The following is a 15,321-nucleotide window of genomic DNA, read 5'->3' on the forward strand; positions in this document are numbered from 1 at the left end:
CTAAGGCCCTTTATATGCTAGTGTGTGCATTTGTGTGATATGGGATAGATGTTTTTCAAAATCTCTAACTAGCATGTGTAGGTGGTGTGGTTTTTGAAAATCATGTGGTTTTTGGGTCTTTGTGACCTAGTCATGTCATATTGTGATTATTGCTACCCTTGGTTGATTATTTGCCTAATCACATGTGACATGGTTCTCTCAAGTCCATAAAAATCCCTATGTCCCTCTAAAATCTCTCTCAAGTTTTAAAAATCATAAATTTGCCAAATATTCAAAAAAGAGAAAATCAATTCTTGGCTAATTCATGTCCCCTAAGTGAGAATCCTAAGCTTATTTCAATTAATGCAAATATTATGTCTAGGAAGGTTTGTTATGGTACCCTATTGGTTAGTATTGCAAAAATATTCCGCTATTCATACTAAGGCTATGCCTAAGTATGTTGCGTCTAACATGAGAGGACCCAAACTAGTTTGGGTATCATCGAAAAGTGGATTATCATTTGTAGGTACCATGGCATTGGAGACTTGGTTCAATGGAATTATTATTGTTCATCATATGTTGAGTCAAGTATTGAAGCCTAGTGCAATTCTATCCCAATGCCAAGTCAAAATTGAGTGAAGTCCATATGCTATCAACATACAAGTGTCATATTCAAGTTGTGAGAATTTATTGATATATTTGAAGGCCTGCAAATAAGTGGAGTTGAAGCTTGCAAAGATGATCATAAGCTATCAAGGTATATCTCTTGTTGATCAAAGTTTATTTGTGTGCATATGAGTTAATTGAATTGGATATATATGCATATGTTGCTTGCTATGAGATGTTTGAATGGATTAAATGCTTAAGTAATCAAGTTTGAAGTTGGTTTGATTGGATATGTTCATAAGATTTCTTCTAGTAAGTGGTTTGAATGGACATGTCTTGTGAGAGTATTCAAACAAGTTGATTTTAAGTTTGGTTCAATTTGAAGAAAAATAGCTCAATTATTGAAATCTGTCCAATATTGAAAATCTGAGCTAGCAGTGATCATAGACATGTTTGAGTAATCAAATCTATTTGTATTGGCTTGAAATTTGGTCTGCATACTCTACACTTATGGTATTAGTTGCTGTGCAAATTTCATGAGATTTGGATAAGTGATACTTCGGATTTGGAGTAGATCTTGTCAGCTATAATGCAGCAGTTTTCAGCATGTAGTAGTGTGGAAAGATGTGAAATCTGATAGCAATATAGAAGTCAAAAGAAGTTCAAATTTTTACAGCTACTAGAAGACTTAGTGTGTCACATCTTCACCGAATTTCATGGTTTTTGGATATGTACTTTGGGAGATATGATTTATTCTTTGAAGAGTACAGAATCTGCCAGGAAAGTGACAATTATTGGATTGATCAAAAGTCACTTAGATTCAAAGGTCCTCAAATTAGAATCATATCTATAAGTGATTGAGGTACCTATGTTTTAGTTTTGGTTTGATATAGAAGCATGACAAATGATAAGTACAAGACAATTTGTTTGAAGAGTGTATCTGGTACATATTTGGTACTCAAGCTAGAGATCAAGACCAAGATCAAGATGAAGATGGAGTTTAAGTTCTAGTGATAATTGGAGATCTTTTGATGGAAAGAAAAGGACTTAAACAAGTAGAAAGAAAAAGACTTAAATAAGGATTCAAAGTTATTCATCATATTAAGTCCAACAATATGAATCAATCAAACAAAATCTTTCAAGTGGATCAAGTGATTTTTTTCAAGTTATTTCAAGTGAGTATCAATGATGGTTCTTTGGAGAGAGGTCACTTCGCCCTAGGCCTGGATGGCTAAAATCGAAGTGGTAATCTAAAGGGACATTTGAGGTACTTGGTTGAAGAAAATCAAGAGATTGGTCTAGAAAGCAAGCAACACCCAAAAGAGAACAAGTCATGAAATTTCAAGTGGTATCATAAAATTTCAAGTGGTATTACAAGTGGTGCATCTTTTAGTTCTCTCAAGCAAGCAATGATCAAAGAAGAAGCAAGCCAACCACAACAAGAAGAGTGCACTTGATCATTAGTGATTCTCAATTCATATGGTGAAGAATAGGAATTCAAAGAATTGGTATCTATTGGTCTTCACCAAGCTTATAATTGGACTTCATGGTGCTATTGGAGAAATGAATTGAAATCTATATGACTATCTTTCTCTCCAACATAGCAAAGGTATCATTGTATTGTGCATGATTATTTTTCATCCCTTACTAGTATGCGGTTAGTGCATATAGTACATGCTTATAGGATCATGCATTACAAATGAAAATTTTTAGATTCATAGACTACCACTATTGCTTGAATGATTATATGGTCTAGTGGTTAGTGTATGAGTTTGTTCATGAGCTAGTGAACCCATGTACTTGATCTATTTTGAATTGCAAACAAGTGACAAGTACAACCTCTTTAAGATGACAAAGGGGGAGTGACAAGTAATATGACCCACGCCATGACAAATGAGGCAAGTTTAATACAAAGGGGGAGAGATTAGTACAAAGTTTGAACCTTAAGCACCCTTTGTGCTTTGTGTGACCCTTTTTGGCGATAGATGATAAAGGGGGAGAGATATGATTAAAGCTTAAGGAGGAGAGAGATGAAAGCTTAAGGGGATATGTTTAAAGCTTCAGGAGTGCAACCTTGTGTCTAGCTATGAAAGGGGGAGAGTAGCTATGACAAGGGGAGAGATATGACTTGAGAAATCTGTGTAATGAGTGCTATGTGTGACATACATGTGTTATATTTATTTTCATAAGGACTCTACATGCTAAAATGAAAATACTTGATGTGATGCCTTTATATTTATTCTTGTGTGATATATCTTGTCACATGCATCATGGTTTTACTTTGTCACACACACATGCACCCCACAGATGCAATGATTTAGGGGGAGTCTCCTATATGTTTTAGTATGTGCAATTGACATTTGAGGTCATTTTGTGAATTCTAATCTTAAGCACATATTGAGGGGGAGCCTCTCATAAATCATTGAACCCAAAAGTTTAAATGTTTATATTCTTTTGTAAGCTTTAATCAAGTTATCATCAATCACCAAAAAGGGGGAGATTGAAAGTGCATCTAGCCCTTTAGTGGGTTTTGGATGATTGAATGACAACGTGATTAAAGGACTAACCCGTTTGCTAAGTGTGGACAGGTAATAGGTTATCTCACAGGTACTTAATAAAAGCCAAAATGATGTGTTGTTGTGTAAACAATCTAGATCAAGCACAAGACAACAATGCAAATGGAATTCATGCAAAGGCTTAATTATTGTGGGATTTCCATGTACTATATGAAAGCAAGCTTATAAGAATTAACTAATGAGACATAAGGGATTGCATATGGAATGGTCTCATATTTGAAGCTTGCTAAATTGAAATGAAAAAGATGACAATACATGAATGGATGATTCAACACAAGATGTGACTTGATGGCTTGAGATGGTGAAGATAGCAAGGAAAGGCTTCGAGGTACTAAGCAAGGGTGAAGGGCAAGCGACGGCTTGGCGGCCGAAGAACCTAGCTAGGGTGAAGAAGGAAGTACTTGCATTTAGTTTAGGTACTAATCAAGCTATGATGGTCATATTGTTGTGGAGGATCAAATCTATATTGGACAAGTTGATTAAAGTGACTTGATGCATTTGGAGTTATTCATATTTGATGAATGGAATCAAGTCACGTGCTCAAGATGGCTATGCTTAAGTGACAAGATCAATATTGACATGTTGGCACCCTCACTTGATGAAGATTGAAAGACACGGCATCAATTTAAAGAAGATCAACTCAAAAGGTTTAATTTCATTTTTCTTTTGATCTTGAGTTAATAGGTATGCCGTACTATTAAGAGGGATGCAAGTTTAGGTGGTCTGAGGAAGATAGAGTGTTCAAGCATAATAATTAAATCAAAAGAGAGACACTCTAGCACTTCACGAGCACATAGAATAATTTTCTGTGACTGTCGGTGTCGGAAGTCCCGACGTAAGCCGGAACTCCCGCCAGTCGGAAGTCATGACTCTTGCCGGAAGTGCTGACTCCCAGTCACAGCCTGCGCGGTGATTGTGGACGTCGGAAGTCCCGACCCAAACCGGGAGTCCCGGCATCGATGGTTCTACTGACCTGCTGTCTGTGCCCGTCGGAAGTCCCGACGATCGTCGAAAGTCCCGACCGTCGGAAGTCCCGACGTTTGTCGAGAGTTCCGACACTGACTTGACCTAGGCCGGAGTCCCGGCATCAGTGGTGCTGACTGTTTGTTCAACTGTGCACGTCGGAAGTCCCGACGAACGTCGGAAGTTCCGACCGTCGGAAGTCCCGACGTTTGCCGGGAGTTCCGACACTGACTTGCACCCGTGGACTTTTGACCTCCCATGAACAGTGTTTTCTTCATGCGTCGGAAGTCCCGAGATCTGCGTCGGAACTCCCGACGTAGATCTGAACGGTTAGATTTTGCCTTGGAGTATATATACCCCTCTCCTCTTTTCTAACCGTTACCCACTCATTTCATTGCGACGAACACTCGGCCAAAACAGCCCCCAAGCATTCTAGGCTCGCCACTCTTCACTCCTTTGCTTCCAACTTCAATTCCTAAAGGGTTTGAGTGATTGGAGAGTGTATTGAGTGAGAAAAACACTTTTATTTTGGTCATCTTGTCATGTGACTTTGTTTGAACAATTCAAAATTTAAAATTCAAACAATTTCAACTTGAAATAATATTTTGAAAGAGTAAATGATTTCAGCTGAAAAACTCATGAATACCAAAGTTATAGAAGTCATCAATATGTACAGCTTTTATTCTGATCATCTTTTCATTTAACTAAATTTAAACAGTTGAAATTTTGAATTTTAATAAATGACAACTCCAAACAAAATTTTAAAACCTTAAATGATTTCAACCATAAAAGTCACGAACATAAAAGTTGTTGAACTCATGGCGGTCGCATCCCAAGGAAGAGCGCCCGGAAGAAGCAGAGCAACAGCTCCACCGGTGGCGGCGCCAAGAAGGGCTCCCTGTTCGACGCCCCAGACGGCGCCGGGGGGGAAGCGCGACGAGAGGAGGGAGGAGCAGGTGAGGACGGCCAAGATGGACATGCTCGGGGTGAATGCCGGCGTGGCGGACGGCGGCGTCCTGGGGTCGTCGGCGGCGAGGAAGCAGGCTCGGATCAGGACGGCCAAGGAGATTTTAGGGCTGGGTCGGGGTAGCCACGCCGGCGAGATGCTCAACGAGAAGAGGACGCCGGGAAAAGGCGGACAGGGCGCCAGCCCCTTCCCCGGCCGTCAAGCATTCCTCGACAAGGTCAGGAAGCTCAAAGGTGACGAATGATAGCTAGCTAGGATTTCCGAGGGGAGTAGGATGAAGAGTTCAGCTGTACATGTAGTCGAATCTTTGATTTGCTGAAGCATTCCTCAAAGCATTATGCGGTCTGTTTACAATCCTGCACTTGAGATTGTGCCAGAAGTCAAAAATGTATCAGTCAAGAGCTACGTTTGATTAACTGATCGCTGAAACAGTAATTTATCATCTATGACATGAAGAGGATTGTATCTCATTAGTAGGAATTTATTTCAGCACATTTCATCTATGTCAGTCGTTAGGACATTCAACAAAAACATCTACGATTACATACATGAGACAAAGAAACAAAACAAAAGGCAATTGAGCGAAAAAGAGAAAAGCAACTGCAATTACACGAGAAAATCGTGACTGTACAAGCACACTATTCCATTGCATCAGAACTTCACAAGCATGCTGTGATTACAGTGTGCATCAAGCACCAACATTGCATTGGAGTAACTATCGTGCATGCCCTTCAGAGTTCAGTGGCTTCTCTTCAGCGCTGCAAGAAAACCTGACCTGGTTTTGTGGCGACCCTCAGGGTCAGTTCTCACCTGTTTCAAAGTTAAGACATCACAATGCTCAGTTCTGGAGAGTAATATTAAGCAGCAAAAACATTGACGACTTGGTCTTCGCGTTGTAGAATAAAATCATGATAATTTTGTTTAGACGTGTGATTGATAAACTAGAAGTGAGAACCGGAAATGCAGGACTGACCTCTTTGGAGAGTTTCTGAAGGATTTCCAGTATCTCGGAGAAGTCAGGCCTTTCAGCTGGATCTCGATGCCAACATTTCTGAAGCAGCTCGATAAGCTTGGGATGGGTGTCTTTTGGGAGCATTGGCCTAATACCCTGCAGAGAACGCGTGTGGATGAATCAAGTTGTTCATAATGGATCTGAGCGTCCATGTACAATTCTTCTGACCCTCTAGGGCGCCGCTAAGGCGTGATATATTAAACTTTTTCTCTATCTTAATACAAAGACGCGCAAACCTTTTGCGTGATCGAGAAAAAATGTGACTCTCAAAATGAGCAGATAATATGGCCTTACCCAAAAAAATTACTAGAAACTGTAAAAATCTCTACAAAAAGCTCTGAAACAAAATATTTCAATATTTCTTTTAACAAAAAAGAAAAGAAAGGAGGAACTAGCTTGTCACGGCTACCTGTTTCACTTGAAATCAACAATTAAGAGTATGTTTTGTACACAGTTTTTTTTTTATGTGGCAGTAATGCAATTCCCGTTGCTTCAAATATGTGCTTTAGTGATAAAGTTTTCTACTTTTCTTATTTCCATCAGAACTTGTAGCATACAGAATGAACCTGTTCCTCTAATCTCATCTATATATATAATCTTTTAATAAACAAATGCATAGCCAAGGATGATGGTCCAGTATTTAAATGGCTCTTCCTGAAAGAGCAAAGCCTGGCATCACTTCTAAAAAGACTGTTTCCTAACAGAATTGCACTGCTCCCTGTTCCCAAGTGTCTGCACATGCAGTTACCTAAAATAAGAACTGAATAAAATACTACAGCGTCACCTAGATGTATGTATCTATCGAATATACTCCATTAGGTCAAATCCTTAGGGCTGCTAATAACGTAACTACGGAAGCCAAATGCACTTACCTTCTGAACAACACCTATTGCTGCTTGCAGTGGTGTTAAGTACTCGTAAGGGATCTGAGGAATCAAAAAGTTTGAAAATGAATAGACTCTTATGAGTAATTTATATACAAACTAAAAATAGAAAACAGAAACTGTGCATAATCATGTAGAAGAATGCAACTGCAGTTACCTTACCGGTTAGCAGTTCCCACAGAACAATAGCAAAGCTAAAAACATCTGCTTTGTGATCGTAGGGCTTATGTTCTAAGACCTGAAATTTCAATAATAGCATCATTATCATTATTTAAGAAACGGACAAATATGCATTGTTTTTTTCTTCTGAAATACATATTCATGACAGTGCACCTCAGGTGCCATCCAACGGTAAGTTCCAGTTTCTGCAGTCATCACTCCAGATTGGTCTTTCACACGTGCAACACCAAAGTCTGCAACCTTTACAACCTGCAAAATATGACCTATTACTTTTTGAGATCTATCAATCATCAATCACAACAAAGATAGCTTTGCACATTCTAAATCAAACAGACAATATGATTCTGTTGTGAGTTGGTGAGTTAGTCATCTAGACTGTCATGCTCAAGTTTTTCGCTGGTTTCCCTTTAATTAACTGTGTAGTTGCATGGTTTGGTGCCCAGTTTCACTCGTAAGCTGGGTTAAGTCTTTCCTCTAGTGAAGTCCAGGAACTCCATGCCCTTTTACGAAGTTTTTTCTTAAAAAAAAACATGATTTAGGGCTTTCGAAAAAAAAACTGACCCTGTTTTCATCCATTAGAAGGTTTGCAGTCTTGAGATCACGGTGAATTATGTTGTTTTGGTGCAGGTAGTTCATTCCTTTAGAGATGTCGGTTGCCACTTTCAGTATTTCAGGAAGCTTGAAAGCATTATTATTTTTGTGGAGGTAATCGTAGACACTCCCTCCTGACATGAAATCTGAGACAAGGAAATGCAAAAATGGGGTAAGGGGATCAAACACCTTAGAAATTTATTGGCATGCCTACTGCAGAGATGAATCTCATTATTATAGTATACCTGTTACTATATACAACGTTGGTTGTCTTGTACAGGCACCAATAAATTGCACGACATTCCTGTGACGGACCTTTCTGCAAGCATGTATAAATCTTGCATGATTAACAATGTTGAGAGGCATTTATGAACTATTATTAAAACCTACACTAGGGATTTGACATCTTACATCTTCAACATTACTGAAATTAATTGTAGCTGGGAGATGCAACTGTCTTTGGAAAGAAGATCATGTCAGTAAAAAATTTCAAACGAACCTCATGATGTACACTTCTTGTGCAAAATCTCGGTACATATCTGCACTGATGCGCTCAGGCCTCACTATTTTGATGGCCACGTCCTGATTGCAGTATGTTCCACGGTACCTAAGCAAGCCCAAGTATCAAATGAAGCTCTGAATAGGTTCCCATTTCCACGTTATTGAGTAAGGAAAACTTAAACTTACAGGTCGCCATTTGATCCGGAAGCAACTTTGCTTCCAAACTTGAGCAGTTTAAGGTCAATTTCCCAAACATCTGCACCATCTGTTGGAATTTCAACACTTGTAGATGGTACACCTTGTCCATCTTGAGGGCCTTCTGATGATGGTGATGATGAGCTTGATACAGGCCAAGCTCGTGTCTGTAGAAAGCTAACTTACCACAGTTAAACAATTGCTCATAATTTCAGAACAAATGACTATAGAAGCACTGTGTCCATATATGAAACGTTCAAAGTAACACTTTTGATGGTATCCATCAAGGTTTGCACTTTGCCAATCACAAGATCTTTTGTATTCATTTGTTTCAGATAGAATTAAAGTTTTTTATCTGCTTCAACAAACTAACTTCTCAAGAAATGCAGAGAGAACAATTTAAGTAATACCATGAGAGCAAAAGGTAGGTTGCTTTTTATGGAGTTAACAGCTTCACAAAAGAAAGGGAACAAGGAAGCTTATACCTCAGCATTGTGAAATTTCTGAAGCAACTTTCCTTGTAGCTGCTCAGTACTCTAGAAGTTGCAGCAAAATAAAAATATTAATATAGTAGCACAAATTATTACACGTTGCTGAACTAAAAGAAGCCTTAATTGCAAATAACCAATTTCATCGATATAATGGAAGCAGAGAGAAACATGTACCTCAAGATGCCATCCAGTGACAACAAATACATCCAATGAGTAGCCATCAATTGTTGAAAATGCATGTGCTTCTTGGATGTCAAGACCGAGCTCAGCAAGCAAACAGGTCAGCTGTAAAAATGTATAGATATATATGATAGAGTGTCAGGTGGAAAGTAGTTGCCAGTTCAGAACAGAAGTTTACTCTGGAAATGGCCTTAATGTTTTTTGTTAGTTTCTTCCTACTATTACCAAGTTCCTTGTTAAAACTATTTTTTCATTCATTATATGTATATTACATGCTGGCTTCTTATAATTTACTGAATTTAGCTAGCTCTATCAACAGTATGCCAGGGCTAATTCTGTGAGTAGCCGTGTCAGAGAATTTTGACACTCCAAGGAAAAAGAAGTGTGACTACCTGACTAAGGAGCTTTGGCTTATCAATAGTTGCAAAAGTTATCTCATGCATCGGCCTGCAAGATTCAGAACAGAGAGAACAATGAGTTAACAGAGAATATAACTGCTCAAATTGTTTGCTCAAATATGTCCCTAAATATTGTCAGCTTAAGTTTTATGTACTCAGTAAAAGTGAAGGCCTTTCGTTTCAAAAAAAAAAAGTGAAGGCCTCCACGTATGATAATCTACCAGTTTCATGCAATGTCATCAAACCAGAATGAGACAAAAAGCTAAAATATGCTAGCTAAGGCAAGTACTCGGTAAAAGTGAAGGCCTTTCGCTTCAAAAAAAAAAGTGAAGGCCTCCACGTATGATAATCTACCAGTTTCATGCAATGTCATCAAACCAGAATGAGACAAAAAGCTTAAAGATGCTAGCTAAGGCAAGTATCGGCCTTTTTGGAGATGCTTCCACCCCTAACCAGGATCCATATATATATATCAAACTTAAGAAAGTGTGGATTTTCTTGTATTCAAGGAAAATAGTACATATCCACATATTAAGATCAGTGTTTTTAAAGAAAGGGTAAAGTCCAATTTACAACCTTCAACTCTCGCCAAAGTCCGGACTTTGGCGAGAGTTGAAGGTTGTAAATTGGACTTTACCCTTAAAGAAAAGGCACGTCAAGACATATATGGAGCCGATTCGCAGCAAAGCATTAGAGATTACTGTCTACTGCACTCATTTTTTAAAAGAAAAAATGCATTCTTCGAAAGGTAAATACTACCACAATTTAGCCATGTTAGCCATTTGTAAAACTGCAACTCCGAAATATCATAAACAGTCTATTGGGGGTCCAGAAAGGTGATTTTATTCATCTTTAACCTGTCTATAATATACATCCTGAAATGCTAAACAAATAAGGAAAGAAAAAACCGAAAATCCAGCATCCCATAGGAAATTGTTTACCTGGAAATGAGATGTACACTGTGATCAATATCATTGGTGCTCCTTACATCACCTTCATTTGTTTCGAGCCCGAGCGCCTCTAGATTGGAGGAAGAACCAAATGCAGGGGGTGGGTGAGCCCTGAAAAACGTTGTGCACGACGTTATAACATACAAAAGAAACCAAGAAGATCTATAGGCGCATGAAAGAAACAAACTTTATCCAGATCTATATATGATGATACGTACATCTGGCTAGCCACATGATTATTAGAAGCAACCGTCTCCATGTCAGGATCACAAGAATCGGCCGTATCACCATCAATAATCCTAGAAACCTGATGAGCAAGCATGGAAATAACAATTTTGCTTCAGAAATCATGGACGATCGCATATCACCTTTAATTAATCTATCCTATCCAAGAAATGAGTTTAACGACCAAAAAGAAACGATCAATGCTCTCTTGTAACCTCCAAACTTTATTTAGCGCCATCGAACAGGTTAAAGAATTAATGTACAAATTGCTGAACCAAAAACATCAACACAAAGGTGCATCACATCTTTACAAGCTCTACATACACTCATTGGTAGGATCAAACATGTCGAAAAGGTGTGTGAACTCCTAGAACAAAAGGATACTAACATCATAAAAAGTGCATCTTTAGGGCACTCCCAATGCAAGAAACTATTAGCAATTTCTGTAGCATAGGACATCGTACCAAGAAACTATCATTCCCAGTGCAAGATTTTCTACACTACAGGATATAAGTAGTTATAGAAACCATGTTTGCTCTCCCAATGGGCTACGAGTAGTTTCTTGTCCATCGATAACCGTGAAGACCAAGTTTCTTAGTTAGATCTGGTTTCTTGGATTTATCCCTTCTCTCCTCATTAAATCACTTGCCACATCAGCAAATTGCCTACGTGGCAGTGCAATTAATATCTATAGAAACTATGTAGTTTCTGCATTGTGAGTGCCCTTACGATCTTAAGCTTTGGTATTATCGAACAGGTTACTTGGTACTTGGTCAGGAAACGATGCACAGATTTATGAAGGAAGCGCAAATCAAGATTGACGCGTGTGCGACATGCAAGCATGTGATTACAGTGGATCCATTTCGATCCAATGGGTGACGGATGGTGTCGGGGACCAATACTAGGGTACCCGAAGAGGTGCTAATGACCATCAACATTGATTCGTCCGCGCGATCAAGAGCGCAACTACGCCTCTTGCCGGGCTCCGCCTCGTCCGGCCACCAAGGCCATGGGCACTGCCTCGTCTGACCCCCGAGGGTTGGCTCTGCCTCGGTGGGTGGTACGGCCGAGGGCTCCACCTCGCCCGACCCCCGAGGGTTGGCTCCGCCTCGGCCGACGTCTGGGGGCTGGCTCCGCCTCGCCCGATGTCTGGGGACTGGCTCCGCCTCGCCCGACGTCTGAGGGCTGGCTCCGCCTCGTCCGATCCCTCAGGCACAGATCCTTACGGAAGCTCACGACAACCACTACGGTCCAGAAGGTGTGACCCAAGGTCAAACTTCTGAAATCGTACAGGGAGCGGTCACATCTTAGCACGACCCATCCCCGTGATATGTCATTCCAGGGAACTCACATCGCCCACAGTGACGGACGTGTGATCACTGTGCTGCCTACTCTCTATATGGCCGTTGATCAGCACGCTGGTTCGCCGCGCCGCCCGAAGGATGGGACGTGACAACCCGCTGACAATGCCAGGACATGGCATCGTTAGCGGACAGGTGCCCAACATGGCCCTGTCATGGTTAGTGGACATGCGCCCAGCATGGGGTTGTCCCTGTCACCGCCTACCATGTCAGCGGGGCCCGCACAGAGGAAAAGGAAGGTCCGGCGACCCTGAAGGACTTTCTTTGCCTCTTGTTTTCCCTTTTTCTCCCATCTGTAACCAATGCTCTCCCCTTGGTCTATAAAAGGGAAAGCAGAACACTCCACTAAGGGGCACCGGTTCACCACATCGCACATCACACCGCATCACAGCAGATCCACTAGCATCGAACCTCGAACACGTAGCTGAGCAGCGACCAAGCTCTCGGCACCCGTTCGATCTTTCCATCAGAGACTTGGGACCTGTCCCTCTCTTGCCTGTTTGTAACCCCTACTATGAACTTTTCAGTGCTAATAACATGAGCAGCAGCCACAAACTGGACGTAGGGACATTTTGCCCAAACTAATATAAACCTTGTGTCTTTTTAGCACACCATCCGGGCCAGACGCGCAATAATACAAATTTACCCGTTGGTGTTTACTCGAAACACCGACAGTTGGCGCGCCAAGTAGGGGCCTTTGTGCGTCCTGACATTAACATCAGGCCACGGATGGCTAGTCACGGCATCAGTTGGGTCCCGGGCGCACACATGCGCTTCGGGGACCAGGACTTCATCGTCACGGCGGAGGAAGAGCTGGCGCGGGCACCCGTCGTTGTTCAACCCTTCCACTCCATCGGCCTCGACGCGATCACCGAGATGCTCGAGGAGCTACGGCTGCATGCGCTGGAGGCCCGCGCCCTCGAAAGCAGCCAGCTCCTCGACTTTGACTACGGAAGGTTGGAGCGTCAGCTCGACGTCTTCCTAGGACCCCAACCGTCCCGGGAGGACCTGTGCCACCTTACCTTCTCATTCGCCAATGTCATGGCGCAGCTTATCGGGAAAGAGCCGTTCTCCCCGGAGTATCTCATCCGGAGCGCCCCGACAGTGCTCTCGTTCGGTCTCTACAACGCCGCAGAGACCGTTGGCCACCTTGTGGCGCAGCGCATGATCCCATCCCCCGCGAATGACAAGTTCGTGGGGGTGATCAAACATGTCGCAGAGTCTTTCCACGACCTCCTCGCAGAGGAGCCGGAGTCGCCCTTTGGCTCTGACTCCAACAGGGGGAGCCATCACCCCTCTTGTGAATGCTTCATGACAGGTACCCCCGAGGGACACGTCGAAAGCATCCACGAGGAGGAGGCTACCCCGATGAACGACGTCAACGACGAAGCCAAGGGGGAGACAGCGGCCCCACCTCGCATGCGGGTGGAGCAGCTGAAAGCCCGACACCAAGAGCTCGAGGAAGTGCGACTGAAGCTCGAGCAGGAACGCACGGAGCTCGATCGGGAGATCAAGCGCTATAGAGACGGTGGGTGCGCACATGCCATGGCCCACGACATGAACCGGAGGATCATCGTGAACGATGAAGCCCTCCCTCACTTCGCCTGGGTGAGCCAGAACATCGCCGCTACGGCGGCCTTGCTCCATGGTCTTCTAGAGGCCACGACGCCCAAGGATCATTGAGCCCACCGCGAGATTCACACGCTGCTCGAGCGTGTGGCGGTGCAGCAGACCGAGAGCTCGTTGTCTCGGCGACGCGAGCTCGACACCAGCCAGCGCACACTCTCGGAGCGCCCTGGCAGGGATGCGTCAGTTCCCCAGCCGGTATAAGGCGGTAGGCAGCGTATCGCGGTCCCAGTGCATCAGCGTCTCGGCCGCAACCGTGATGCACGAAACACCCTCGATGTCCGTAGGTGTACCTACGATGACCTAAGGGAGGGAGCTAGCTGCGGCTATCACCCTCGTCATGGCGGATGCTACGATAGTGGCGGGGACCAAAGCCCAAGCCCCGGCCTACCGGTGCCTCAGGCCTTCGGCCGACACATTCTCAACGCTGCCTTCCCACCAAGGTACCAACCACCAACCAACATCCTGAAGTACTCTGGGGAAACGAACCTCAGACTATGGCTCGAGGATTATTGGCTTGCCTGCCAAGCTGGTGGTGTGGATGATGACGATTTCGTTATCCGCAACCTTCCATTATTCTTGGCCGATTCGGCACGAATATGGTTGGAACACTTTCCGTCCAACAAAATCCAAAGTTGGGCGGACCTGAAGCAGATCTTCATGGGAAACTTTCAGGGCACATATAAGCGCCCTAAGAACCCATGGAACCTCAAGAACTGCCGATAGAAGGCCGGAGAAACCCTCCGTGGGTACATCCGGTGCTTCTCCCAGCAATGCAACGAGCTACCTAACATCGCCGACGTTGACGTTATAGGAGCTTTCCTATCTAGGACCACCTGCGAGTCCCCAGTTCACAAGCTAGGACGTAAGGGCCCGTGAACCACTAAAGAACTCCTCGACATCGCCACCAGCCATGCCTCGGGCGAAGAAGCGGTCAGAGCGATCTTCGACCGCCTCAAGGGCAAGGCGAGGCGGGACGAGGACGCCGGCGAAGGCGCCTCCAATCGTCCCACCAAGAAGAAGAACAAGCAGCGGCGCGAGGGCTCGCTCATGGCCATCGCTGACCGCAGGGGTGGTCGGAAGCCCACGGAGGGCACTCCGAACCACTTCAAAAAACTACTCGAGGGGCCATGCCCGAACCATGCCTTCCCCGTCAAGCATCTGTACAAGGACTGCGGCCTCATGATGCTGTTCTTGTCCGGAGGCTCCAACAAAGGGGAGCACAGGAAGGACCCCGACCCGACCACGGACGACGCCGAGGAGAAGGACGGTGGCTTTCCGACGCCGGATAGCTGCCTCATGATCTTCGGGGGGGTCGACGGCCTATTACTCCAAGCGCCGCCAGAAGGTCGCACACCGCGAGGTCTATATGACCAAACCAGCCACACCTACCTTCCTCCGGTGGTCAGAGTCCGCTATAACCTTTGATCGAACCGACCACCCGGAGAGCATCCCACAACCGGAGAGATACCCGCTCATGGTTGACCCGATCGTCGGCACAAAGCGGCTCACCAAGGTACTGATGGATGGAGGTAGCGGCCTCAATATCATGTACGCCGAGACGCTCGACGCTATGGGCGTCGACCGAGCGTGCATCTGGCTAACCGGAGCACCTTTCCATGGCATCGTGCCTAGA

At 43.7% G+C, this 15,321-nt stretch overlaps 1 protein-coding gene across 3 annotated transcripts in view; it reads right to left on the reverse strand.

Annotated features, from left to right (window-relative positions):
- Positions 1-5,552: 5,552 nt before the first annotated feature.
- Positions 5,553-15,321, reverse strand: part of LOC136475553 (serine/threonine-protein kinase STY46-like) — a 58,864-nt gene continuing 49,095 nt past the window's right edge. The window contains exons 2-15 of one of the 3 annotated variants that reach the window (XM_066473048.1): positions 10,692-10,780; positions 10,465-10,584; positions 9,518-9,572; positions 9,120-9,230; positions 8,940-8,990; positions 8,446-8,621; positions 8,258-8,365; positions 8,004-8,077; positions 7,729-7,904; positions 7,321-7,416; positions 7,145-7,225; positions 6,976-7,029; positions 6,065-6,199; positions 5,553-5,901 (exon numbers count right to left, since the gene is read on the reverse strand). In XM_066473048.1, coding sequence (XP_066329145.1) covers positions 5,830-5,901; positions 6,065-6,199; positions 6,976-7,029; positions 7,145-7,225; positions 7,321-7,416; positions 7,729-7,904; positions 8,004-8,077; positions 8,258-8,365; positions 8,446-8,621; positions 8,940-8,990; positions 9,120-9,230; positions 9,518-9,572; positions 10,465-10,584; positions 10,692-10,732 — 1,350 coding nt within the window. In that variant the 5' untranslated portion in view covers positions 10,733-10,780 and the 3' untranslated portion in view covers positions 5,553-5,829. Of the gene's footprint in view, positions 5,902-6,064; positions 6,200-6,975; positions 7,030-7,144; positions 7,226-7,320; positions 7,417-7,728; positions 7,905-8,003; positions 8,078-8,257; positions 8,366-8,445; positions 8,622-8,939; positions 8,991-9,119; positions 9,231-9,517; positions 9,573-10,464; positions 10,585-10,691; positions 10,781-15,321 lie in introns of those variants that run through there. The other 2 variants (XM_066473050.1, XM_066473049.1) reach the window with 2 other exon arrangements.

Source organism: Miscanthus floridulus, chromosome 8 (assembly GCF_019320115.1).
Source record: "Miscanthus floridulus cultivar M001 chromosome 8, ASM1932011v1, whole genome shotgun sequence".
Classification (NCBI taxonomy): Eukaryota; Viridiplantae; Streptophyta; class Magnoliopsida; order Poales; family Poaceae; genus Miscanthus; species Miscanthus floridulus.